At 44.6% G+C, this 26,986-nt stretch overlaps 1 protein-coding gene across 1 annotated transcript in view; it reads right to left on the bottom strand.

Moving 5' to 3' along the window:
• Window positions 1-26,986, bottom strand: part of Thada (THADA armadillo repeat containing) — a 289,455-nt gene that overhangs the window by 79,970 nt on the left and 182,499 nt on the right. Inside the window, 1 exon segment of the mRNA XM_036170461.1 lies at window positions 3,748-3,866. Coding sequence (XP_036026354.1) covers window positions 3,748-3,866 — 119 coding nt within the window.

Genomic DNA, 26,986 nt, shown 5'->3' with positions numbered 1-26,986 from the left:
GAGGAAAATCATGAAAGAAGTTTAGTAGAAAATATATTTCCTTTTGACCATCATACCATCCATCCTTCTGAGTCTAACAGTACACACAGCTCACCAAGTTTTCCTTATCTTTTTGATTTTAGTTTTCCTTTGTTTCTTCAAAAAGTTCACTGTGTAGCTCAGACTGGCCTGAAATGTGCAACAGTCCTCTCGTCTCAGATCCCACCTAGGTAGTAGGATTAACAGTTGTGTACCAACACACACGGTTTATTTCATCAAGTTTTCTAAAAGGAACGTCCAATACATATTTACTCTTTTATGATGGACAGGAACACAGGAAACAAACCACTCCTGAAAAATCTGAAGCCCAATAGAATTGTAATCCCAAATTGTAACCAACATAAATAAGCCTTTTCCTCTTCTTAGCCCTGCTGAAAGAGCTTTTCCAAGTCCTTCCTGTCTGGGCAGGGCTGTGAGTCAGCCAGGGCAGCAGAGCTGGAGCCTGCAGATACAAGGTGGCAGGCAGGGCCACGCTTGGGGACGAGGCTGCATCCTCAGGGCACCTCTGGACAACCTTCCAAGCTAGAGGCTAACTCTAGTGCTCACATGGTTCCTGACCTGGGTTGGCTGAGTTTTCTGCCAGGGGTTGGTAGCTGCCTCCTTCACACCAAGGGAAAGATGGCGGACTGGCTGAGGAGGCAAGCCAGGGGAAGGGAGGAGGAGGAGGAGGCACCAAGGCTTAATGAGCTGATTTCCACAAAGGCTCTGACATCTTGGAATGAAAAGCAGCCTATAAGAGAAAAAGCCTAGTCCTTTATTCAAGTCACATTGCCAGCTGGCCATTTATCACCTAAAATTCCCCCAACAACCCCATGTGTACTACTCAGCCAGCTCATAGAAATAAATTCTTACTAATCTTGCAAAATCAAAACATGAATATAAACAAAAGTCTTTATGGGCTCTCAATTTTAGACTGCAAATGTAAAGATTCAATTGATTATCTATAGCTCCGATAAACTGTTTTAGAATTTTCTGGGACAAAGGGATAAGTAACTGGCACACGCCCTAGAATTCTTGTGCTTATTGGATGGAATGAACTCAATGATGAAATGAACTTCAGGAGAAGGTGTTGCTGTTAGAACTTAAACCAACATTTTCTTTGCCCAGCAACAGTAATTTTTCATAGGTTACAAGAGAAAGATACAGAGAGGCCTCAGTGAGTCCCAGGCACATTTATCTTTCATGTGCAAATAAGCAGGACTACAGGGCCTCTTCAGCAGTTGTATTTGGACTACTCTGCACTGTGACATCTCCATGGCAGAGGAGGGAAGAAAGGATCTGCTTTGAAGGGACTGCCATGACCCCAAGTGGGCTCATTTGAGCATGCAGTTAACTGGTATAGAGAAATACCTCCCACAGCAAGAGGCCCTCTGAGACAAGATAGGCACAGGACAGGTGAAGGTTTCATTACCTACATGGAATTCTATGGTTTCCAACTCAGGGCCTGTGTGCACTCCTCAATGATGTGGATAATACAGAACAGCTCGTGCAAAACTCTGGAATGTACTGTGCTTTGGCAGCAGGATTTCCTTCCAAACTCTATTCTAGGCTCTGAACACACCCTGATTAATGTTTGTAAAAAAGTATGTTGGGGAATAAGAGGAGGTCTGGTGTTAGGAACCATCCACAGACCACCCACTGAGTGGAAAGTTCACACTTGGATAATAGAGAGTTGACTGTCTTGGAGACAGAAAAGTGGCCGTCCTGCACTCCCAGCAAGCCCATGTGATTCATGGCTTCACTTTCTAGGCTGTGGAGAAAGGAGGAAAACTCAGAAGGTTGACTAGACAACAGGCGGGTTGACACCACACCACCAGGTGTCTTCAGGCACTGAGCAAACTCAAGTCACCAAGGGCTGGCCTGTCCCTCCATCTTCTTTCTCATGCAACAAGGCGTGGACTCAGGAAGCAGGTGACAATCTCCAATGAGCCTAAGCAAAAGGGTAGAACTCCTTCTCTACAGCAGCTCAAGAACCAAGGCTTGATACTTGGAGAAGTTATGGCTGGAAAAGGGTTTCAGCAGAGTGACTTCTCCCCACTTCCTGACCCCAGAGATAAAGACAATGTAACCCCAAAGTCTCTATTCTCCCAGGAAGTTGTGTATCTTAGAAAGGCTAAGGGCAACAGGGCTGCATGGAGGGTAAATGGTGTCAGGCTTAGAGAAAGTATTTAACAGCTTGCTATAACTGTACTGGCACTTCAGACAGAGAAGCACCGATATCGCTGCTCATAGTTTAAGTGTTAACTGAAACAGTCAGACTCCCGACCACCACACATACCACCATGGACACCTACTGACTCCCCTTCACAAAAGGTTTCCTTCAGGAGCTTTCACTGTGCCTTTGTAATTTTCTCTGCCTCATGGAGGATTATCCCATCATTTCACATGGCCACCTTTCTATCTATGCTTTTACCTAAGCCCGGAATTCTCCCTGCCTTGGCAAACATTTGGCAAAACTACCATCTCTGAAGGAGCCTGCCATTGACCTTCCCCCTACTCTCCTCGGGGTCATGCCTATACTGCAATGAGATACATTGTATCACACTTGTTGTTACCATATCTAAAATACTGAATGGAAATACGTGTTCTACTCATCTTTCTAACCTAGGAGCCAGGTCTAGCTCTTTTCTTTGCATCTGTCCATGGAGCCACCAGAGCTTTGCTTAGTTAGGGTGACGGGGACCCTCATAATGCCCATTACTCGACTTCCCATACAGGGTGGGGATTTCAACAGAAGCACAACATTTACCAAACAAAAAAGAGCGACTGCCACACTAGACACCAAAATACTAACTCAAAATCCGAGGGAGCATGCAATGGTGTGGGCTGTGGTAAGGGGCACACTGCCCTCTTCTTCACTGCCTTTGCCGGAGCCAACTCATTCTGAGACCCTTACAGGGACAGTCTTTTTTTTTTTTTGTTTTGGTTTTTCGGGACAAGGTTTCTCTGTGTAGCTTTGCGTCTTACAGGACCTAAACCAAGACTTTGAACATGGTGTTAGAAAGACTATTCTCTATATATAACAAATTCTTTTCACTCCTTTATACTCTAAGTTCCAGAATAAATACTGGTAACAGAAAGACAAAAGAAAAGAGAAGAAAAAGCCAAGTGCCCACTCCGCTTTGCCTACATATGCTATCCTCCTCTGCACCTAACCATGGGAACTTTGATTTCCCTTTCCTGGTCAAGCCCCGTTCAGTGCCTGCTCAAGTCACCCAAGGTCTTTAAGCAGTCAGCTGCCATGGCTCCTAAGGGTTTGTACAATGCAGACCAGCCAATTGCTGTCACCTGTAGTTACAATGTCTACACAGGGACCTGGTAAGGATAAGAAATTTCGGACTGTTCAATCTTATCACACCTCTGACCCCACCACTCAGCAATTATAGAAAAACTGTCAAGAAAGTATTTCCTTAGCTGGGCAGTGGTGGCACACGCCTTTAATCCCAGCACTTGGGAGGCAGAGGCAGGCAGATCTCTGTGAGTTTGAGGCCAGTTCCAGGTCAGTCAGCACGGTAACATAGAGAAACCCTGTCTCGAAACCAACCCCTCCGCCCCCCCAAAAAAGATACCACAACACAAGGGTCTAAAATATTCTAGTAAGCCTGAGAAAGTCAAGTGAATAACTTAAGACTCCTCACAACTAGAAACAGCAATTCTTGAACACACTGCTAACCTCATGACATCTCATCACGTGGGGCTTTTACATACCTCGTGGCTAGCCAGAGTTTGGCTTTGGTACAAGCAGTGACATCACTCAGCTCCTGCTGAAAATCTGCACTGGTTCTGTGTCTGGAGTCTGTAACATAGGCTTGTAACAGATGAAAAACCTGAACCGGAAAAGAGGAAAAGCAATACTTTGCTGTGAAAATGTTTTTCATAAATGCTCAGGTCCTCTCTTTTAGACTTCTTCAAAGCAGTTCCCTCAGAGCAAACAGACACCTGCACAATGCGGCTCTGGTAAGCACAGGGAAGCATGCTGAAAGCTGCAGGATACAGCAGTGGGAAGAAGTCCAGGGCCCGGCCAAACCTGTGCTCTGGGTCTTTCCCACAATTCCCCAGATCGGGATCATGGTGACCACATAATCATCTGCCTTGAGAGCTTCTTAGTTAGAAACAACCTATACATTGAGTTGAGTGAAGAAGAGCAATTATCTTTATGCCAGCAGCCTTACATGAAACTAGACTCCAAGCCTTGGTGTAGGAAGGAACTGCGAGTCTAAGTGGTTTAGACGTAAGTCTGGGTTCATTACAACAGTGTGGGCTAACGAGGCAGGGACACCGCAGCACGCCTGTGTGGATGGGAAGTGGTGTCTGTAACAGATCTCTCAGACTTTCCCTTGGCAGACAGGGGAAGGGACAGCAGTCAGATGTGGTGCACGCTCTTGACACTTACATTCAATTATATACCAGAATTAAAAGCTGACAGGGCAGATCCCAGAGGCTCTCTGGTGTCTGTATTTAGGAGGGCGGTACTGTTTCACCACACAGGCAAACCAGACCGTGGGCAAGTGTGTGTGGCCTCCTCCTCCTCCTCAGCAGTGGCCCATTGCCTCTGTGAGGAGACAAATCTTTGGGGAAGAATGAAGGAGACAGGGTGGACAAGTCCTCTGACCTGAAGGAGTCACAGTAGAGCACTCCTTTCATCGGCTCCGTTATCTACATAGATGAGGAGGGCGGTGGGAACAAAGTACCAAGAAACACATGGAGAACTTCCAAATCTATTTTAGGTTTTTTTTTTTTTTTTTTTTTTTTTTTTTTTTTCTGTTTTACCCTCTGCCATGACTGCTGGGATTACAGACACATGAGCTGCAACCTCTGGCTTTATGTGAGCTCTTGGGGTAAGTCCACATGTAAGTAATTTACCCAGAGTGCCATCTCCAGGTCTGGGCCTAGTCTTCCAAGTGCTGGGATTATAGGCAGGAGTCGCTAGCCTGGATTCTCCACTACCCTCCGCCTGAGATAAGAACTCAAGTAGCCCAGGCTGGTCTCAGACTCTCTATGGAGCTGAGGCTAGCGTTGAACAGGATCCGATTCTCCTGCCTCTGCTTCCTGATGGAATTACAGGTGTAGGCCACTGTGCCCAGTGCAGCTTTTCTCTGAAGTAGGAGTACACAGGAGTGTGTGCCTCACCCTGTATGAACACCGAGACACTTTCTCTGACAAAGGGCCTGTTCTTTCAGACATACCAGGCCAGATGCTGTTCCCTCACCACAGCCTGCAGGGACCAAACCACCCGGCATGGAGCCTGGAGAACTGGGCTGGCTGGGGCTTCTGTTCCTATGTGGTGACTGCCAGAGGGAAAAATACCTCCCTCGGCCTCAATCCCCACTGTCCCGAAAGAGCTGGCAAAGTCACTGGGCCTTGCTTTCTTTTCTACACAGCTGCACTAAACCAACCACCAGGGCTTTCATGTGTCACAGCGCTGTAATTAATCAGCAGACACCAGCAAAACACACGACTGTGGAATTTACTTGTCAAGAGAGCCGTGAGGTTTCAAATGCTTCTCATTTAGAGGCAATCACTTCAGAAATAACTCCCGGTGGATGTTTAAGCTCTGGCCTATATTTGCTCACCTTGCTTGGCAAAAACAAGGCTGTTTTTGCAACGCTTGGTAGCTCTGGCTTATGAATGTCAGCCTACGGGCCCATCAATTCTGTCACCCTGGGCACAAACCAGACAACAACTGCCATCCTAGTCACTCACCAAGGACAGAGAGTGATCTGTCTGCACCCGACAAGTGGATACAGGGAGGCATGTAGGCAAACCTGGCAGAAATAAGCAAGTGGAGAGGCTGAACAATACAAATGGAGCACATGTCAGAGAAGCGACGAGACTGGGGCAGGGCAGGAAAAGAGAAGGATGAGAAGACAGATGAAGGAGAGGAAAGGCTTGCAGATAAACGTGCAGTAGATTAGTGTTTCTGAGAAACACTAATGAAAATACTGGAATGCACAACCACCCTCACGTGTTGTTTGTAACACTGGACTCAAGAAAAACTAGACCATCACTAGGTGTGAAGTTCGGAGAGAAGGCCAGGGAGCTCTGGAAAGAGCCACTTGTCCCCAGCTTGGGGCCGGCAGACACAGGCCGCTCTTCTCTCCCACTCTGCCTAGTGTTGGGACAGAAGAGTATGGCTGAGCCCAGGCCTGGGGTAACTTGCAAACAGCCGGAACCAAGCAAGGAGAAGCTAGAGCTGCCAGCCAGAGAAGAATCAGAACTCAGACACCAGAATGCTGCCAAGTACAGTGCTAGTGTAGGCCCAAGTCTGCAACGGCACTCAGGGCCCAAGTCTGCAACGGTACTCAGGGCCCAAGTCTGCAGCGGTACTCAGGGCCCAAGTCTGCAGCGGTACTCAGGGCCCAAGTCTGCAACGGCACTCAGGGCCCAAGTCTGCAACGGTACTCAGGGGCCCAAGTCTGCAGCGGTACTCAGGGGTCCAAGTCTGCAGCGGTACTCAGGGCCCAAGTCTGCAGCGGCATTCAAACACCCAGCCCACAAATACTTATTAAGCCAGTATTAGTACCAGAAAGTGTCCTGGGAACTGCAGCAGAGACCAAACAGTCCTTACTCTCCTGCAGCGTATGTTAGTCACATGCAAAGCCAGCAGCCTCCCTGCTGCTGCATGAGCACATCATCACCTACCTGGCTTTTCATGATCTCATGCTTGTCAATCTAGGTCATGGAAGGGACTCAACAAGCACTTCCTGTATGGTACAGACGCTGGTGCTTGGTGTCTCTTCTAATATTAACTCTCTCAGGGCACACTCTCATGGACCAAGTGTGTTCAGGGTAGACACACAGCTAAAAGATCCTATGCTCGCCACACCCCCATGACTCCAGATGTGATAGGACAGCAAGGTCTAATGAATCCGGAGACTTCCATTACATGGCACACACTCTGGAGGCAGACATGGCTGTAAATCAATGACTGGCTATGTCCTGAAGTCCACTAACTTAACAGTGAATAGAGTAGATGGCAGTCTCTTCTTTCTTTTCAGTTATTACTTTGAGAGAGTGTGTGCGTGCATGTGCGCATATGCAGGTGTGTGTGTGTGTGTGTGTGTGTGTGTGTGTGTGTGTATGTGATGGCACGAGTGTAGCGGTCAGAGGACATCTTCTGGGAACCAGTTCTGGGGATGCAACTGAAGCACTTGTACTCTCTAGGATGAGTCATCTTGCCAGTCCAGTAGCTCCCTCTGTGGGAATATGTTCCAAGATCACTTGTGGGTGCCTGAAACCTTGCTTTATATAAAACCCTACTTAACAGTATATTTCCCCCTCCTCAACCCCCAACACTCCTACAAAAAATTTAACTTTCACACTAATCACAACAAAAAAGAAACAACAATAACAAAACAAAAAACAACAATAAATTGTAATTGACGTTATTTAAAACCTATTTATGTCTATTTCTGGAACTTACTTTCTTCTCCTGTTTTGTTTTCTTTTATTATCTTCCCAATTTCCCTGTATAGCTCTGGCTGTCCTGGAACTTGCTCTGGAGACCAGGCTGGCCTGAACTCAGAGATTCGCCTGCCTCTGCCTCCACAGCGCTGGGACTAAAGGTGTGTGCTACTACCACCCAGTTTGGAACTTGAATATTTTCAGACGGCAGCGGATGGTAACTGAAACTTCAGGAAGAGCCATTAATGGGAACAGAGGGACAATAATGTTTAAATAATGAAATAATGTTTCTCTTTTGACTATAGAGACATGCTTATTTTCACGCACGCACGCACGCACGCACGCACGCACGTGCAAATAGCCCTGCCTAGCTGGCATACATTACATTCATGTTGTGCGTGCACTTGTCTGTCCCCTCCCTATAAACCCCATTCTGAAAATAAAGAAGTCATTACAGAAGGACTGATATCCTTACCTGTCATGAAAAGAAACTTGTTGGAGTCAAGGGAAGAGTATGTAACCGGGGAGACTGAATTTGAAAGAAAAGGAAAGGATCCTATCACCCACAGAGGCTCATAACTGCATGTAGCTCCAGGTCCAGAGGATCTGATGCACCAGACACACATGACAGACACATGCACACACTCACATAGCTATAACAATTTTAAAAAATCTTTAAAAGTGTTTAATATGCAGTATTGAAGCTAACTGTAACAATGTGGCACACTAAATGGAAATATTAATAGTAGGAGGAAATTAGGGAGGGAGGAGAGGGAAGTACATGGAAATCTTTTATACTACCAACACAGCATTTTTCATGTCTAAATTTGCTTTCAAACAGACTACTAATCTTACAGTATGTTGGGACGGCTCAGGGGTGAGAAGAGGTTCTGTCTGACAAGAGGATTACCGGGCTGGGTCTCAGGCTGAGAAAGACCTCAGAAGCAACTGATGGAACCCATGCGGCCAGCAGAGCCCTCTTCAAGTGAAACGTCAGTGACAGGAGCTGTGACTTGGAGAGAATCGTAAAGGGTGGATGGGCAGCCCAGAATCTTAAAAGCAGCTCCATAGCACAAATGTAATGCATTCTGAATAAATGTTATAGGTCTAAAAAGAGTCATGTGGTAGACAAGGAAGGAGGCCCAGGGCCATGGCAGTTTAAGTCTAGTTAAGCGGTGATGTGTGGGAACCAGGGGCTGAAGACTTGTGGACTATGAGGCTTCATGGTCTACACAGTGCCTCTATAAAAACACTGAGGAGCGGGAGACATACCAGCAGCACCCCTATTTTCAACTTCTTTTGAAAACTCACAAGATCCACTTGTAGCAGACCCAACAAGTCACAAGTCACCTGTCCACAGCAGAATGGTAGGAGTTACTACTGCCCATTACCTTGATTGCTAAGGAGGTATCAGTGCCATCCATCACTGCTCATTTCTTTTTTTAACTTTGGAAAATCAAAATTAAAATGAAATATTTTCAGAGTCTAAGACTGTATCAAAGGTCTGAAAGGAAAGGACAGAGAGTCATGAGTTTAAATGATCCCTCTAGGTTTCTGTTCAGGACAGCATTCTGATTTTGTGGTACCCTCCAACAACCACATCTAAACGCTAGCAGCAATGAATACAGAGGAAAGCCACATGTGGTCTTCTTGGGCTGCCAAGCAGGGCAACAGCTGGGGAAAAATAAGCTGGGCGTCAGGAAAGCCACTCTTGACTTGGGAAATTGGGCTACCTTCCAAGAGGGTCAGAAGAGCATCCCAGCAGGTCTGAGAATGAGGGAGGGGGACTGGCTGAGCTTGGATTTGACATCTCATTCACTGAGATGTGGAGTGGGGACCATCTATGTGATGCTTTCTCTAGTTAGTCACTTGTACAAAACGGCAATTCTTCTGAGATGACAGGGAACTCTGTTCATCTCTTCACCTTAGAACAGAGGACAGACAGTTTACCTCTAGGTATAGCAGGTCCCTAAGGAGAATTCAGAGGGGTCATCAATGAAAGAAAAAGTAGAAGAAAGCTTTGTTGCTGTAAGGTAAGTATGCCCCATGGCTCGGCTGGCAGAGGGTCTTGCCACACAAATCTGGAAAGGTGAAGTCAGAACCCAAGTCCAAGTAGAAGGGGAGAAATGACTTTACACATTCTCCCTGACCTTCACAGCAACACTATGGTACCTCCGCCCCCAACATCACTTCACTGAGAAAGAGGCATAACTAATCCAGGCTGGCAGCAGCATGTCCTGTTATCACAAGCATGGGCTGGTCAGCCCTGCCCCAGGGAGGGGTGGTCCCTTGAGGAGCTGCACTGAGTGAAGGGAGGGATCCTAGATTTCTTGCACTGAAAAACCAAGCCTTAATGAGAGACCACACTGAGAACCTGGAAGCAGTTAGGGTCCCCCTCTACCCAGACTCTAAACACAGAGAGACTGGGGGATGGGGTGCAGACATCTGTGGGAAGCATGGGGCCCACTTGGGCAGCCCAGAATCTTAAAAGCAGCTCCATAGCACAAATGTAATGCATTCTGAATAAATGTTATAGGTCTAAAAGAGTCATGAGGCGATTCCCTAAAACTAAAACCTCACACTACACTAGTAAAGTATGTCTGGTTTATGCTGCGGAACTAAAATAGTGACTTGTGTGGGACAAGATCAAGATGATATATGGCTATTTGGGAATGCGATGCCCAGACAGGTTTTCTTCTTCACTGAGCGTGGCTTTCAGGCCAGTTTCCCCCCTTTAAATCAACAGCAGCTGAGCCCCAGGAGCCAGCAGGCCCAGCAGGCCCAAGGCAGGCTTAGGCAGGCCTTGAAAAGGGCCAACTCTAGTAGGAAAAGAGGCACTCCAAAGGTTAGACCTAAAGGGGGTAAGTAGATAGAACCATGAATGATCCTAAACGCTGACGATCAGATGCTAATCGATTCGCTTTTGCAGGTGGATTCTGCTAAAACAACTAAGTCCAGTCTTTCCCTCTTGCAGCGTACAGACTGGGCAAGCACTGCGTTCCTTTCCACCTGGCCCGGTACACCCGCCTGCATCTGCCTTCCTGCTTGTCTTCTGCGTCGCCTCAACACCCCAGCCAAGTCTTTTCTAAGCTCAATGTTTACACAGGATTTTATTTCGACTGGTAAAACATCTGTATTTTTTTTAGGGACTTAAATAAATGATCTATGCCAGGAATGTACAGTATAGGGTGATGTCAGCCCCCCACACCCCCCCTTTATCGACTCACTGGTCAGAACAGGCAAACTGTTTCAGCCTGTAGCTGGGAATGTGAATATTTATCCTGTCAACTTAATTTACACAAGCAGAACTAAAGGCAGGCAGGCAGGCAGGCAGAAGTATTTTATGGCTTTAAGTCAGACTGAAAAGGGGGGTTAGGAGGGGGATGGCTGAGGGAAGAATCTAAACTTTCTAATTCACAGAAACATGCCTCATCACAGGACTGCTGGGAGTGGGTATAACAAACATTTCAAAGGCGGATCCTGCACATACGTGTGCGTGTGTTTACTGGGAAAGCCAGGGAGAAGATCCCAGTAGCACCTGTCAATTCCAATCACTGCAGCCAGGCTTGCAGGATTAGCTCTCTGCTTCAGGCACACTGAAAACCAGGTAGGTGGCCTGCAGCTTCTCAGGAGCACCCTTCTTGTTGCTTGGGCTTGCTGGGCACATGCACTTGTCTACACCACTTGTACACAGAGCCCAATGAAGTGGTTCTTATTGCCAGTCACACTGTCCCAGACTTTGGAGGAGTATGGGCTTTAGGCAGCACTTTAATGATACTTGAGTTTCTGAGCTGGGTCATCCCTTAGAAGAAGGGCTTGTGCCACCCACAATCATCCCACAATGGACTGTCTATTAGAGAGTAGGGTAGGAAGTATTTCCAGTGGCTGCTCCCCCAAACCTCAGCCTGTTCATAAGATGAGAGAACACATCCCCGGGAAGTTCTTGGGAAGCAGTGTTATTGCTCTGTGGAAGAGGACACTTAATCCCAGGTGAAGGTACTTCCTGCCTGAGCAGCCTAAGGAGTGTGTCACTGGGAATACACCACATATGTGGAAGGACTGGAACATACAAATCCCCTAAAGTAGTGTGTGGAAAGTCATCACGTCCCATCTTTCTAGAACTCTCCCATCATGCTGGTCAGGAGCACAAAGACCTTGCACCTGGATGATGTCTTTCTTCCAATAGTTATTTTGACATATGGCTGTCAGTTTTCCTAAAGACAAGCCCCGAGGGTGATGCTCACAAGTTCAAAACCCTCTTCAAGACTTGCTGGGCCCTGAAAGCTCAACCTACATCATAAGCCTATTCTGAGTCCACAGGAGATGAGCTCCCACTCTTGAAAACCTAACAAACGCTACTTGGTCTGGCCTGGCCCTTTCCATTTTCCTTCTACTCTCTCTACTCAAAGCACAGGGCCAACTTCAAACATCTCTGGGCTGGCCTACTGAGCTTGTACCCCTACCCCCCAAGACTCTCAGTTCTTTCTTAGTGCTCAACAGTCTTGTCCACTGTCCCCCACCCCTCCAAAGGGAGCAGTGCTGAGGACTGAACTCAGAGCATCCTCATGCATGCTAGGCAAGCTCTTTGTTACTAAGGCACATGTCTAGCCCTTTGAACCTGTCATCAGTTATCAATCTGCAATGTTCTTGCTAGAGTAGAGGTCCTTGAAGCAAGAACTGTGTCTTATTCTTCCCCACAGCTCCTGGGGCCCCAAGGACATAGGATTCCTGTCTGGAGGAAAGAGACTCACTAAACCGAGGGACTTGTTGATTAGGAACTCTACCACACTCACTCAGGAAGGAGGACGAGCTGAATTGAGTTTGCATTCGTTCTCAAAGGTCATGACAGTGCTACACATTTTACAGTGCCATTAGGAACTTGGCTCTCAGAAGCAGTGTCAAGGAAGCTGGTCAATCTGTTTGTTTGTTTGTTTGTTTTTCGAGACAGGGTTTCTCTGTGTAGCTTTGTGCCTTTCCTGGATCTCGCTCTATAGATCAGGCTGGCCTCAAACTCACAAAGATCCGCCTGCCTCTGCCTCCCGAATGCTGGGATTATAGGCGTGTGCCACCACCATCTGGTTGCTGGTCAATTTTTATCTGTCCAAACTAAAAACTTTTAGCTTTCACTGCTGAGAAACTATGTGTACAAATTGAAAGATTACAGACAATGTATTTGCAAAGCCAGTCTATTTAAGTCGCCTCTCCCCATCAGATAAAGCTCACTCTGTAGCCCAGGCTGGCGTAGTACTTGCCATGTAGCCTAGGACGGCTTCAAACTTGGAGCAATCCTCTCCTTCACCTCCTTAGTGCTGGGTTTTGGTATGAGTCACTATTCCGGGTTAGGAGGCCATTTCAGTTTTCTGGATAATAACTGGATCCTTAAAGACCTGAGATCAATAGTAAAGTCTGTGATATAGCAAATAGAGGCTGGAGAGATGGCTCAGCAGTTAAGAGCACTGGCTGCTCTTCCAGGGGTCCTGGATTTGAACCCCAGCACCCACATGGCAGCTCTCTATTTGTAACTCCAGGTCCAAGGGATCCTGTGTCCTCTTCTAGTCTCCCTGGGTACCAGACATGCATGTCCTACACATGCAGGCAAAATACTCATATACATGAAAACAAACAAACAAGCAAGCAAGCAAATAAATACCAACCAAACACAACTAAGCAACAAAAATAACAGACAATTTCAGTCAAGAAATTCAGTCAAGTTAATTTAATACAGGAGCAGGTATGTCGGTGGTGGCATAATTTAAAACAAAATTAGTCAAGAATGAATTATTGCTGAAGTCAATTGATGCCCCAAGGATTCTTTTTTGTTTGTTTGTTTTATTGTTTTTTTGAGACAGGGTTTCTCTGTGTAGTTTTGGTGCCTGTCCTGGATTTTGCTCTGTAGACCAGGCTGTCCTCAAACTCACAGAGATCTGCCTGCCTCTGCCTCCTGAGTGCTGGGATTAAAGGCGTATGCCACCACCGCCTGCACCCCAAAGATTCTTATATTACTTGTTTGTATCTGAAAAACTATAATACAGAGCTTAAAATATTTAGAGAGGGAGAATAAGAGAAAGCATGGAGGCAGAGAGGCAGGTGGATCCCTGAGCTAGCAGAGGTCAGCTAAGGCTTCATAGTGAGACTTTGTCTCAAAAAGGGGGCAGGTCTAGATCTCCAAACTTACTTAATTTACACACAATAACTTTTTCATGGTGCTCTCTAGGCCAAAGGAAATACCTAATGCTTTGAATTCATTAAGTGAGTAGGTCCAAATGACCCAATTAACAACTCTGTGGCTGTTTGAAAAATAATACAGCTAGGCTAAAAGGACTTCTGTGTATGACTCCCTTTCAAACAGCCACAATACTTACTAATGGATGGATGTGCCCTTGACTTCCCACACCCTGAACTTTTCTTATTGCTGCTCCATGTTCATTTCCTGTGACACTTACTTTCTATCAGAGCAGCTACTCTGTGTCAATTTTACAGAGTCATGACAACATTAATGGACATGGCACCAGCTAATGTTTCTAACTGCGACTCTGAGCTCCTGGTTCACATGTCTGACAGATGTCCAGTATCATGCACTGCTCTTCCAGTTTATTAGCAAAGAATATAAACAATGTACAGATGAAATAGAAATAACCAATAAACATACAAGAAAATGTTTACTTTCACTAAGGTTTAAGGAAATGAATAACAACGTTTTTTCCTCTTAACAGAAAGCAGAGGGTTTCATATGGCATTTTTACACGCCTGTATCCTTTACTCTGTTCTTACACACCCACCTGATCATCCTTGGATTTTTAAACCAAAGTTATTTGACAAAGTTTTTGAAAAGGCAAAACTCAATTAATAACTAGCTAAGAAAATAAGCACATGAATTCATCAATGAGCTAGAAATTGACCAGAAAAGCCATGTTTTTATACATATAACGTATTGTAATTTACAATAGGAACTAGGCAAAGCAACTCCATACTAAGTTTGCCAGTGGCTATCAAAATGGAAAACATGGTACTTTCTTCAGTTTACAGTGTCCTACAGGTTTCCAGGTGTATATTTTGCAGACATAACTTCCAGGTGTGGTTAAAGGTATACATGTTCAAGAATGATCTCCAGCAATATTAATCATAACAAGAAAGCTTAGAAACGACTGATAGAGAACCAGTTGGAAAAACTATGGCATCTTCTTGTGAGTATCATAGCCAAACTATACAGCCATTAAAAAGAATTGTAAATGTACATGTTCTTACTGGAAACATTTCTAAGTCATACTGTTAAACAAAAAAGGAAACTATAAATGCTAAGATCATATTTGTATTGCTGTCCAATTATCAACAGTAGAGGCTGGGTTTTTACATTCAATATTTTAAATTCTGTAATTTATAAAGCTTTTTAGTAAGAACGCATTACTCCTTTTAAGTTTTTTCTTCTGAAATAATTATAGCCCCCTTCTATTTCCTAAACAGTAATTTGTGTACCTTTTGCCAAGTTTCGTCTAACAGTAACAACTTACATCAAACCCAGAAAATCTGTCTGGGTGTGAGCTCCTGTTTATAATCCTGGCCCTGGATGTAGGGGCAGAAGGACTGGGAGCTCAAGGGCATTCTCAGCTACAAAAAAAAGTGTAAGGCCAGCCTGGGCTACAGAGACCCCATCTCAAAATGTCAGCCAAAACGAAACCCAGAAAATTCCCACAAGAGCACTGCTCTTAACCTTAACCAACTGGTAGGCATTTCTCCATGCACTGTGTGTGGAGGCCACTCTGACGGCAGGCATAGTTGTGGTGTTATCACATTAAGTGACAGGATGGTCCTATCACCATAAAGGAAGAGTGCATCACTCATGGAACCAAAAACAACAAAAATCAAAATATACTCTAAAAAAATTAAGTGTTCCCCAACTCCACACTCAAAATGAAACCCTGCATACTAATCACTGAGACAGGTAGCCATGTGGTATTTTTCACCAAGAGATTAAAAAGAAAGAAAAAGAACATCTCAGAGACTCAGAATGGGAGGTTCTTCAGACATTCTCATTCTACGGCAGTGAGACCCTCCTCCTCCTCCTCCTCATCTTCTGTCTTCTTCCAGACGGCTCAAGCTTACTATGTAGCCAGGCTGACTTGAACTTGAGATCTTCCTGCCTTAGGATCCTGAGTACTGGGGTGGCAAGTGTGCACTTTACCTGGCTCCTGGACTTACCCTTCAACTTTTTAGCTTTTTGTTTTTGTTTCTGTTTTGGTTTTTCGAGACAGGGTTTCTCTGTAGCTTTGAGCCTTTCCTGGAACTCACTCTGTAGACCAGGCTGGTCTCGAACTTACAGAGATCTGCCAGGCTCTGCCTCCCGAGTGCTGGGATTAAAGGCGTGCGCCACCACTGCCTGGCCTCAACCTTTTAGTTTTACACCTAGTGGTCCCTGAAGAGCAGGCCAGGGAAAGGCAGCAAGGGAGAGGTGGGCAGCAGCACTCTTGAGCACTTTGGTGACATGGCCAGTGCTGGCTAACAGAAATGTACAGCCGTGATGTTGATAGACAACTGTCTGGATGTTAGAGCAGCTACAGTATTTCCCTTGTAAGAGTCTGAATCAGAGAAAACAGTTTGCCATTTAGCATCTGGTCTTTGGGCTGATTAGTGAATATTATCCAAGCCACCCAGTTAGGGACTTGGACAAAGGGCCTCAGGAACTCCCTAAGGCCCTTCAAGCCTGCACCTAGGCCAGAGTCAGAGCCCACCTCCAGAGGCTGCTGGAGTCCATGTCCTGTGGTAACAGGCAGACTCCTCTTTCCGAAAACCGAAGATGGAATTTCTCTTTTTACACGCTGTCAGTTGTAGCTTATTTCAAAGGTCATCAAAGTAAACAGAAGGGAGAGGCTGACTCGTTAAAAGTCAAAAGTGGCAGCTGTTTATAAATGACTGTTTATGTCTTCACATGGAGGAAGGGAAAGTGCGACTGCTCTAAGTCCCTAGGAATGGAGATGTGGGCGGCCTCCCTGTCACCCTCCTCCAGTCTGTTTGTTCCTTTGCCACTCATCCATTTTGGAAATTGGACAGTTCTAGCCAATGGCTGGAGCCTGTGCCATAAACGGGGCCATGTTTCAGGTGGCCTTGGAGCCCTTTTAGTGATAACTGGGCCTCCACAACCCCACAAACCTATGCACTATCTTAAAGCCATGCAGGCAGGCCACAGTCAGTTCTCTCCAAATTCTGAGCCTAGTTTCCTTTGAGAACACTTCAGAGAATGGTGATTCTGTGAGATCTTACTGCAGGAAACAGCCAGTGAAGAAAGGGATCCTTGCAAGCCTCCTTTGATTTCAAGTTATCAAATCTGGCCGAGATGACAATGAACTCTGGAGGATCAGCATGCACGAGCTTGTATGGATTTCAATCATTCCTAGGCATATTCTGTGATAACGAGACCCAGATGGCATTGCAATAACCACCTAAGGGGCACTGTGCATGAGTTAATCCAAGTGAGACTCTCTGATAAGAACTTCCTATCTTTCTACTTGTTCGTTAAGGCTCAGTTCACCAACTCCCTCTATGAAGTTCTCTCTAACAACGCCAGGTCACACTCATCTCCTCATCCTTTTGTCCCATATAATCTATTATCTGAACCACTCATTGGCACCTAACAAATGGTGCCTTGATTACTATTTATCCGTTTATGTAAACCATGTCCAACAGAATCTTCCTAGAGTAGAAGGCTTGTCCATTTGGTTTTTAAATGTAAGGCAATTTCCAATCAGTACTCATAAGGTTAACTTAATTGTGGTCTACATCTGTAATCCCAGGCAAAAGGGCTGCCATGAATTCAGTGCCAACCTGTGCTACACAGCAAGGGACTGTCTAAAAAAACACCAAAAACCAAAACCAAAACCAAAACCAAAAACCCCAAACAAAACAAAAAGAACAAAGAGGCTGCAAACGGGAGAGGACTATGCTGCGTGAAGGGCAACCAGCCTGTCTCCCTGGCTTGTTGAGGAGTTATGTCGTTGACCTCAGATCCACTGTGAGGACGTTTGCAGTCTTCCCTGTAACCCTGCTTCAACTTCTGAAGCTCCTCGCCTGGCCTCATTTGCTGGAGGAACAGCAAACAGAGTGAGGACTGCTGAGAAGGACTTACCACCCGCAAGCATCAGCTGTCCTACCTCCCCATCACCCTACTGCTGGGAGGCTCTGAGGACCAACTTGGGAAAGGGTTGAAGTTAGAATGGATGTTTACACAGACCAGCCCTCTCAGCCATTATTGGGACAGGCTGCAAGGGGACAAGAAGTCATCCTTCTTGGTTCCCATCAGAGTCACACTGAGAAGCTTTTGGCTTTGGATCAGTGGTCCTAACTATGCCATGATGTTACCCCTGGAACATCTGGCAATACCTAGGGTATTTCTGGTTGTCACAACCTAAAAACTACCAGAAGCTAGAGGTCCAAACCAGGAATGCTGGTAAAATGCTTTACAAGGCACAGTACACCCTTTCCTAACTAAGAAGTATCCAGGCCAAAATGGAGGGAGCACTGAGGTGACAGGCTTTGGTGACCTGTCAAATCACAGGCTCCAGGCAAGGCCAGGCTGGTGACTAAGAAGACTGCAACCTCTATGAGCTTTACTTCCCTCACATGGAAAATGGTGTTCATAAGACAACACATGTTATGGGGTAAAATGAGGTCTAAAAAGCACCTGATGTGAAAAGTGCTGGGTGACTATGCTTTAACAACTGCCGTCCTGACCAATGAATGGCATGCAGTTTTAATTTTTCTGGGCAATTTATAACTCCCCTTGAAACAGGCACAGAGAGAACCTGGCCACCCCGGGCACTGACCCTGTTGCTACTTACTTATACCTGTCTGTTCTCCTCAGCAGGTGTTCTGAGTCGGCCCTGGGACTTTCCGCCCTTCCCAGGATTGCTCCCTGGCAGTGCTTTTCATAATCAACCATCTTAGCACAGCCCGTCAAGTAGATGGCAGAGTTACACAATAATGGCCATCCTTCAGGTGCTTTAAGAAGTATGGTTGTTACACGTTTGGAGTCTTGTTATTGCTCTTTTGTCTTAGCTAAATTTTCTGTATTTCTGATTTACAACATACATGAATTTATAGCACCATGAATGGTGAAGTCAATCAGACAGACAGACAGACACACACACACACACACACACACACACACACACACACACACACCTCTAATGCAGCCTGATTTCATTCATATGAAGTATTCAAATGGGTGCAGAGTTTTAAGTCTGCAAGTTCAAATGTTCTGAGGACTGGCTGCACAACAGTGTAAATATATTGAATACAACTGATGTGACAACTTACAAGTGTTTAAGACCACAAATTTTATGTGTGCTTTATCACATTGTTTTTAATTATAAAATATTCCTGGCATGCTCACAATAGAGTGCCTGAGTGACAGCCTCCCCAGGGAGACTACAGGAAACCAAAAAGGCTATGCAGGACGGACGAGAGACGGAAGGACAAGAGGTGACTGAGCTCTGCACAGGGACACCGCCATGAAGCTCTGCTTTACAGACCCAGGGGTGATGGAGGTATCTGAGGTGACCGAAGCCTCTCAAACTCCTTCACCAATGCCCCACAGTTCCAACACTACACTCCCTCTCCCATTTGCAAACAAAGAGCCTGACTGCTTCCACCCAGCCTAGGAATGGGCACCCCCATGTCTGTTGTCCATTCACCAGGCAGCCATGTTCTGAGTGGTCAGGTCATGTGACACCACAAAGAGCCAGGCAGTGGACTAAGGCCTTTCAGGACTAGACACGGTGGGAGAGACAAAGTATGGCCCTCTACCCACCCAGCAAGAACATATACCACAGGACAAGGGGGCTCTGCTCTGAAAGGAGCTGTCTCGGAGGCCCCTGGCTAACCCCACTGTGTGGAAAAGAAAAAGCAGGGGAGAGGAGTTGGGGGAGGGGAGGAGGAAGGATGAAGAAAGGAAGTCAATCAATTGTAACAGAGACAGAAAGAAGGAAATAACGGTAACGGAAAGGACTCTCTCACCTGAATCACAGGACAATTGTCAATTATTTTATGTCTTGTACAGAAAATTTTGTGACTTACACACACACACACACACAGAGCAAATAAAAATCGCCTACGTCAAGTCAGCAATGCTCAATATTATAACACTATATTTAGTATTATTTCCTCAAACATGCTCTGAATTCTCTGATTATCAAAATTCTCATCTACCCAAAGTGCACAGGATAGAGGACAGGACAGAGGACAGAGGACAGAGGATAGAGGACAGAGGGCAGAGGGCAGAGGACAGAGGACAGAGGACAGAGGTGGGTCCCCAGAACCCACCAGGCAGCTCACAACGGTGTGTAACTCCAGCTCCAAGGGACCTGACACTCTCCCCTGGTCTCTGTAACCACACACATGGCATGTACTCACACATACACATAAATGATTCTGGGGGGTGGGGCATTTCAAGAAGGTCTCTCTGTAGCTCTGGCTGTCTTAGAACTTGCTGTGTAGACCAGGCTGGCCTTGAACTTAGGGTTTCACAGGTCTCTGCCTCAAGTGCTATGGTTAAAGCTGTCCACCATCAAGTCCAGCTTAAATTATTTTTTAACAGTATATAGGTAAGGCTGGGCAGCAGTAGTGCATTCCTTTAATCCCAGCACTCAGGAGGCAGAGCCAGGCGGATCTCTGTGAGTTCGAGGCCAGCCTGGTCTATAGAGCGAGATCCAGGACAGGCACCAAAACTACACAGATAAACCCTGTCTCAAAACAAAACAAAACAAAACAAAACAAAAGTGAAGTATACTAGTTTACTTTAGATGATCAAGTAACTGGTGCTGTAAGCTTGAACCCCCATTTTGGCTTCTTCACCAGGTGACGATTGTGAAGAACAACATCTTTAAGAGTTTCATGTGAAGCCCAGACAGACACTGACGTCTAAGTGGATGCTAAAGCACAGTCCAGGGCTCTCCAAACCCCACTGCTCTCCTAGGTGCCCTGCTATCACCATGAAGGAGAAAGCCCACAGATCAAAATCTCAAGGAAACTACAGTTAAAAAAAAAAAAAAGGTTCACCATTGCATACACCCCCGCTTCCACAGACTTAAAAATACTGACGCTTTCCATAGAAAACGTGTTTGAAGTGGCTATGATCTACATTACATCAGCACATCATCTTAAAGAGTTACAAGTTCCTTCTAAAGGCTGTGCTGGGCCATCTCTTTTACTAGGCATGTCACATGTGCTTTCTCCGTGTGCAGTAGTTCAAAGCCCTCTCCCTCCATTCCTCCTGGTCCCACAGCTTCTTCCTTGGGTGCTACAATCTACTCTCCTCCTCAGCTCAGCATCAAGGCAGCCCTTTTCTTCTTCTCCATCCTTTCAACAGCCACAGGTCAGAAAACCTGTCCACTCAAGCCCTCTCTCTAGCTTATCTCTAAGACAGAGGCACCCTTCTCAACACTAGGTCTTCAGCCCTGGAATGGAAGAAATACCATCAAGATGAGGGGCCATGAGATCAGGAGTTTATGTGTACCACCGACCTCATGGGTCCTAGAAGGTGTGCGACACACAATTATCCCTGCTATCTGCTCATTTCCACAATTCTTTCTCCATGCCCCTTGATCTTGACCATGGAACAACGTACTATTGAACTGCTTCCTGTCCCCTGCCTTGGGTACTCCTGCCAGCTCCCTTTAGACTTGGACACTTTCCTCTGCATCTGCCAAGTGGACACCAGAGCTATTTCAAAAGCTTCCTCTTCCCTCATGGCTGCTTTCCACATGAATGATCAGGAACACCCTCCCTAAGGTGGAACAAGTTCGGACTGGAATGTAAGAAATAAAATGAAATCCGGGAAAACTTTTTGTCCACGCAATTGTTCTAATGTGGAAATTGCAGGCCTTTCTCATGGCTCTGCGTGGCCCTTTCGTCTCACAGAGATCTTGCCTACTTCTCTGAATTCACTGTCTCTCTGGACTTAGCACAGGCCTGTTAAATGAAGTTTTTACAGAGTCCCTCATTTCCTCCTTCACCTCACCTGTCTCCACACAAGTATGACAAGACTCACTTAAGTTGTCCCTTTAGAAAGTAGAGCCTGGGGTCTGACTTTGGTCTGACACAATCAAAATCTCTGGAAGAGAAACTCTGGGAAACACGGACAACCTATCGACTCTGCCAATGTCCTAACATCACAGAGGTCTGACATGTCTTGCCAAATGGCCTCAATTACTTGGGCCACAAAGATTCTCCATAGTCTAGCTATGATAAGTCTGGAATTACAATTAATTTGGACTTAAATAGCAGTACTATTGCAATAACATTATTAATTAATATTAATCAAGTAAATTAAATAATAAAGCAATATTGTAATTAAATTACAATCAATTAGACAATCTAACTTTTCTATTGAGAATCTGTTGGTTAAATACAGTTATGCTTAAAGCCCCAGGGATAACTTTATACTGCATTATTATCCCACTTGTGCTATAGCAAAGTACTATGCATGTCCTTGGAACTCACACCAACCTGACTGCCTTGGGGGCTACAGAGGTTACTAAGCAGTTCAGAGCTGCTCTTCCAGAGGACCCAAATTTTGTTTCCAGCACTCATTTTGGGTGGTTCACAATTGGCTATAACTCCAGCTCCAGGGCAACCAATGTACACTTCTGGTCTCTATGGACACACACACACACACACACACACACACTCATACAGACACATATACATAAATAAAAACAAAACTTAAAAAATATCCATTAATGACTGAATTAGATAAAGCACCATCCAACTAAAAGAAAAAAAAACCTCTAAAAATTCAACATTGTGTGTGTGCTGAAGATCTCATCCAATGACTCTGGAATGCTAAGTAAGTGCTCTCCTGATGACCAATATCCTTAGCCTTTGGCTCAGTATCATAAAGTCCCCCTTACAATGAGTTAATGAAAATGAAAATAAAAGCTTGGGGCTTGTATGTTGGTCTAAAAGAATGTGACTACTATTTAGGAACTATTTAGGAATCTGGCTAGATTTCTAGAAACTTCTACTTGGTTCAACGGCCCAAATTTCCCAGAACCAGCCTCCTCTCCTTTTGTCTCTTGTGGACTGTTGTTTGACCTAGTGCTCTCTCACTACCATGCTGGGAAGAGTTCAGAGTTAACGAATGACACCAGACAATTCAGTACAAAATCCAAGCAGCAAATGCTTCTAGGCAAGGATACACAGAATGCCCTTCTTAGAAACGAATAGAAGCTTCACATTAAGCACTACAAATGTTCAAGGATGCTTATCTGAATTATACCTATTAAATATATAAAGTCCATTCTGGATTAAGCTATAAATGAACTAAATGCAATAGAAGAAATTACAGGCCCTTTTCTAAGACATGAAATATCATCTTTATATAATATCCAAAAACATAAAGTTAAACAAAAAAAAAATGCCAGAAGCAAATTTACTGTGGCACAGTAAAAACAAAATTTCAACAGAGGTGTATCACAGCTATGTTTAATGTTACATGTTTTTCAAAAGGATGAAACGATTCTCCATAAAACTAGAAGCTTCAAATGTAAATAATGAATAGTTCCCATGATGAGATTCACCTCTGAAACTCAGCAGATTGCAAATCAATGCACAGATGAAGTTATTTATCAACTCTACTTCCCATCAACCTTGGCGCGCTGTCAACTAACAATAACCAGTTAATGTTTTCCAGTAATCTTCACTGTGCTATTTAATTGTCAGCACTCAGGCCAAGGTAAACGGGGCAGCAACAGAAAAGCTAACATCGCCATCAAAGAACAAGATTAATGAACACTCCATTTCTGCTTTGAAGCAGGCACTGAGAATCATGCCCACACCATATTCCTTTGTAGCCACTGTGACTTCAATTGTGCCAAACAATCTACCAGTGACTTGAAGGTACATTTAAAAATAAACCTTTTGTTTTACGTCGCCATGTGCTTCGTTCCCCAAGGAAAGCTTTAAGTAGCTTCCTCCCTGTATAATACAAACTAGGTGCCCCCCCCATCACAGAACACACTAAACTAAACCCTGACCACTGCTCCTAAATAAAGCTTTTTAACACTGAAATAGAACTTCCCTCTGTGAAGTGCACACACAGCCTGATGAGTCTCTACATGTACACCTAATTGACAGCTGTATTAACCCTACTGACAACCCCGAAACTAAGATGATTCTACTACACTTGTTTGGACCCTGGCTGAAGAGCAGGAGCTCCACAGCACCTTCTGACTTTAACTAGGTCCTGGCCGCTCAGGGCACAGAAGACAGTGGCACTCATGTCTGTCTGTTAATGAGTCAGCTCTACATTGAAAAAGGTCTAGGAAGAAAGTGTTCTTATAAAACATGAACAAAGAGTAAAAACCCACACTGTGAGTCTTCTAAGACCACTGACCGCCTTTCAAGCTTCTTGATTCTTTCATGAATTCACTCTTGAGTATATCAGCTCTTTGACAAACAAAGTAAATTAGTCCTTGGAGGTTTCTCTAATTCTCAAACCTTTACTGTCTATGGACTAAATTACTTGTCTGTTTGCCAAACTTCCAGACACAATTTGGACACTTAATTGCCAGGGTGTTTGCTATCATTTCCCTTTTCTGGTGTGCCAAGAAATCACTTGCTATTTCCAGGTTGTTCATGTGTTAATTTTTCTAGTTGTTTAAGTATCTACCCTGTCCCTCCGCGGCAGACATGGAGTATAAAACCCAAGCCTGACACCTATGTACAACTCATCTTTTCCAGACGGTTGAGATAACTGGATCTGAAGCGCCGAGTTTTGTCAGCATCCATCCAAACATATCTCCCATCTTCTAGTTGCTTGTTGGTTACCTTCTCATAATATAAAACCTTCAAAGTGCTCAACTAAAAAGCATGTGTCAACAGTACAAATATCTAAAAACAAAAAACAAACAAACAAACAAATCCCAAGGTCCTAGATATAAAATAGTAAGGAAGTAATTTCTAATGCACAGGAACTCTATTCAAATAAGTTCTGAAAGGACTTGCTAACTTACTGCTTCATACAGTCAGTAATGAAAACGCAAACAAACCAGGGGGTTGAGGTAGTTCAGTGTTTAAGCACAGGCTTAACATTCGCAAGGCTGGATCCCAGTCCCAGCCAGAAGGCTTCCAAGTGACTATCAGGTAGGGTTTCTTTCTTGAACCTGAGGGTGATCAGAAGAGTCATTTGTAATGAACACCACTGATGAAGGCCAATGATCATGGAGTCCCAACACCAGAATCACATACACACAAATTAAAACATCAAAATAAAACCAAATTCCCACAGCAGCAAAACTCAAGTTAACAAGCTCCTCAATGTAGACAACCTTACCCTTTCTACTGAGTGATGCGAGGGCTGGAGGGGAGCTCCCATGGCAATTTCTGGACTCTCTACCTATGGGCAGCAGAGTGTGAAGGCCTAAGTCCCAGCCCACTTAGAGCTGGCTCACAGGGTGGGGTGAGAGCGGCCACAGCTGGAGATTAGGCTCTGCTGTTCGTTAGGAAAGGAAAGAGACCATCTAAACTGCATTTTGAGGTGTCAGTGATCACCCCTATGTTACAAAAGAAGAGCATCTAAGAAGCACTTAAATGCTCCACTATGTTGGCCTGGAAATATCAATATTCCATGGCTTTTGATCACTCTAAAGCACAATGCCAGAATTGAGTATTTAAGGCTAAAGGCTGTTGGAGTATGCAGCAAAATAACCATGAGTTTACATTATTTTAAATGTAGTAGACAACATGCAGTTTATTTGTTTTTATTTTTTCTTTGTGTCTTTCACATCATGCCTCCTAATCCCACATGTTCCCCCAGCACCCCCCCCCCAAATAAAACAAAAGAAAGTTTAAGAGAAAAAAAGGAAGAAGGGGAAAATCTCATCATGGAAGCTGCAGTGTGACAGAGAGAGTCACCCAGAAAACCCCTTTATTCACACATTTTTACATACATCACAAAGAACTGTTGGTCTGGTTCCCATGCTCACAACTTTGGGGCTGGCTCACCCATACCTCCACCAACAGGGTCAGCTCTACTGTGCTGCCCAGTCAAGGTGCAGGGGCTGCTCTCCCAAGTGACAACATACAGTTTAAATAATGACTCAAGAATAAGAACAAGGGGTTGGAGAGATAGCTTGGCAATTTAGAGCACTTGTTGCTCCTACAGAGGACATGGTTTTGACTACCAGTACCTACATGGTGGCTTACATCCACTTAACAGCCTCTTCTGACCTTCACAGATACCTGGCATATATGTAGTTCACAGGTATACATGCTAGCAAAACATTCATTCACACACACACACACACACAAATTAATCTTTTAAAGAGTTAAAAAATAACATTAAAAAGAAAAAGAACAAAAGCCAAACAGCTTCAGAATTCTTATGAAAATTATGAATTGAAAAAGACTTGAGGTGGCTGGGTGGTGGGTGATATACACCTTTAGTCCCAGCACTCAGGAGACAGAGGCAGGTAGATCTCCGTGAGTTTGAGGCCAGCCTGGTCTACAGAGTGAGTTCAAGGACAGCCAGGGCTACACAGAGAAACTGTGTCTCAAAAAACAAAGCAACAACAACAAAGAATAAAAAGACTTGGGGTCTGGGGATATATCTCAGTGGCAGAGTGGTGAGGTGTCCTAAAATCCTAAAGGCCCTAGGTCTGTTCTCTAGGATTGCAATGTTTTTCCTGTTCAAACATTTTTTTCCTAGACATAAATTATCTAAAGAAAATATTAGTAAACATAATTCAGTAATTACTTAGAGAAAATAATACAGTAAAAGACATGGTATAATACATTTTTGATTGGCCTTATATTGAATATATAAAGTAATGGGGTTACTAACCTTTTTAAAGCCTAATTTTCATGAAGGTAAAATGCTTATCCTTTGTAGATGAATGTAAAATGAACAAGTATAAAATGTTTTGTTGGATTCACTAATTAATAAGGGAACTAGTAAGATCAACACAAGGTTGACTTAACACTGGAAAAGAATGCAATTTCCCATTATCACTCCAACGCAGACATGGAAAGCATGAGGCTGAGAAGGCCGTGGAGGCACAGCGCTTGTCCACCACATAGAGACTCTAGGTTTGATACTCAGGATAAGGAGAGAGGCCAAAAGAGAACAAACTCGGTGACTGTGGAGACAAAGTTCACCACACTCTCCTTTCCATTTGGTTAGAAGATAACAGACAATCTACCTTACATGAAATTCTTTCCAAAAGACTGTTCATGTGAAACACCAATGAACTACAACAGAATTTTACGAAAAGATAATCTGTAACCATTTTTACTTCCTACACACAAAGTCCCAAAGTGAGCCACTGAAAATCTGTATCCCAAAGAATAGAATCCTTAATATTCTGCATTCCTTCTGCTGGGCAGTAAAGCTCTTGAACTTCTGTTTTTGGAAACTGCGGTATCTCTTTAATCCTGTACAGAACTGCTGACAGGGTAAGACAGCAAAGGAAACAGACTGAGAACTTGTCCCAGCAAAGGCTCCAGAGAGAGGAAGAAAACAAAGCATGAGCAAGCAAATCATCTTGCAAGAGAA

The sequence above is a fragment of the Onychomys torridus genome, chromosome 21, assembly GCF_903995425.1.
Source record: "Onychomys torridus chromosome 21, mOncTor1.1, whole genome shotgun sequence".
In the NCBI taxonomy this organism is placed as follows: domain Eukaryota; kingdom Metazoa; phylum Chordata; class Mammalia; order Rodentia; family Cricetidae; genus Onychomys; species Onychomys torridus.
The sequence above is the reverse complement of the archived record's forward strand: the minus strand, read 5'-3'. Positions and strand labels throughout refer to the sequence as shown.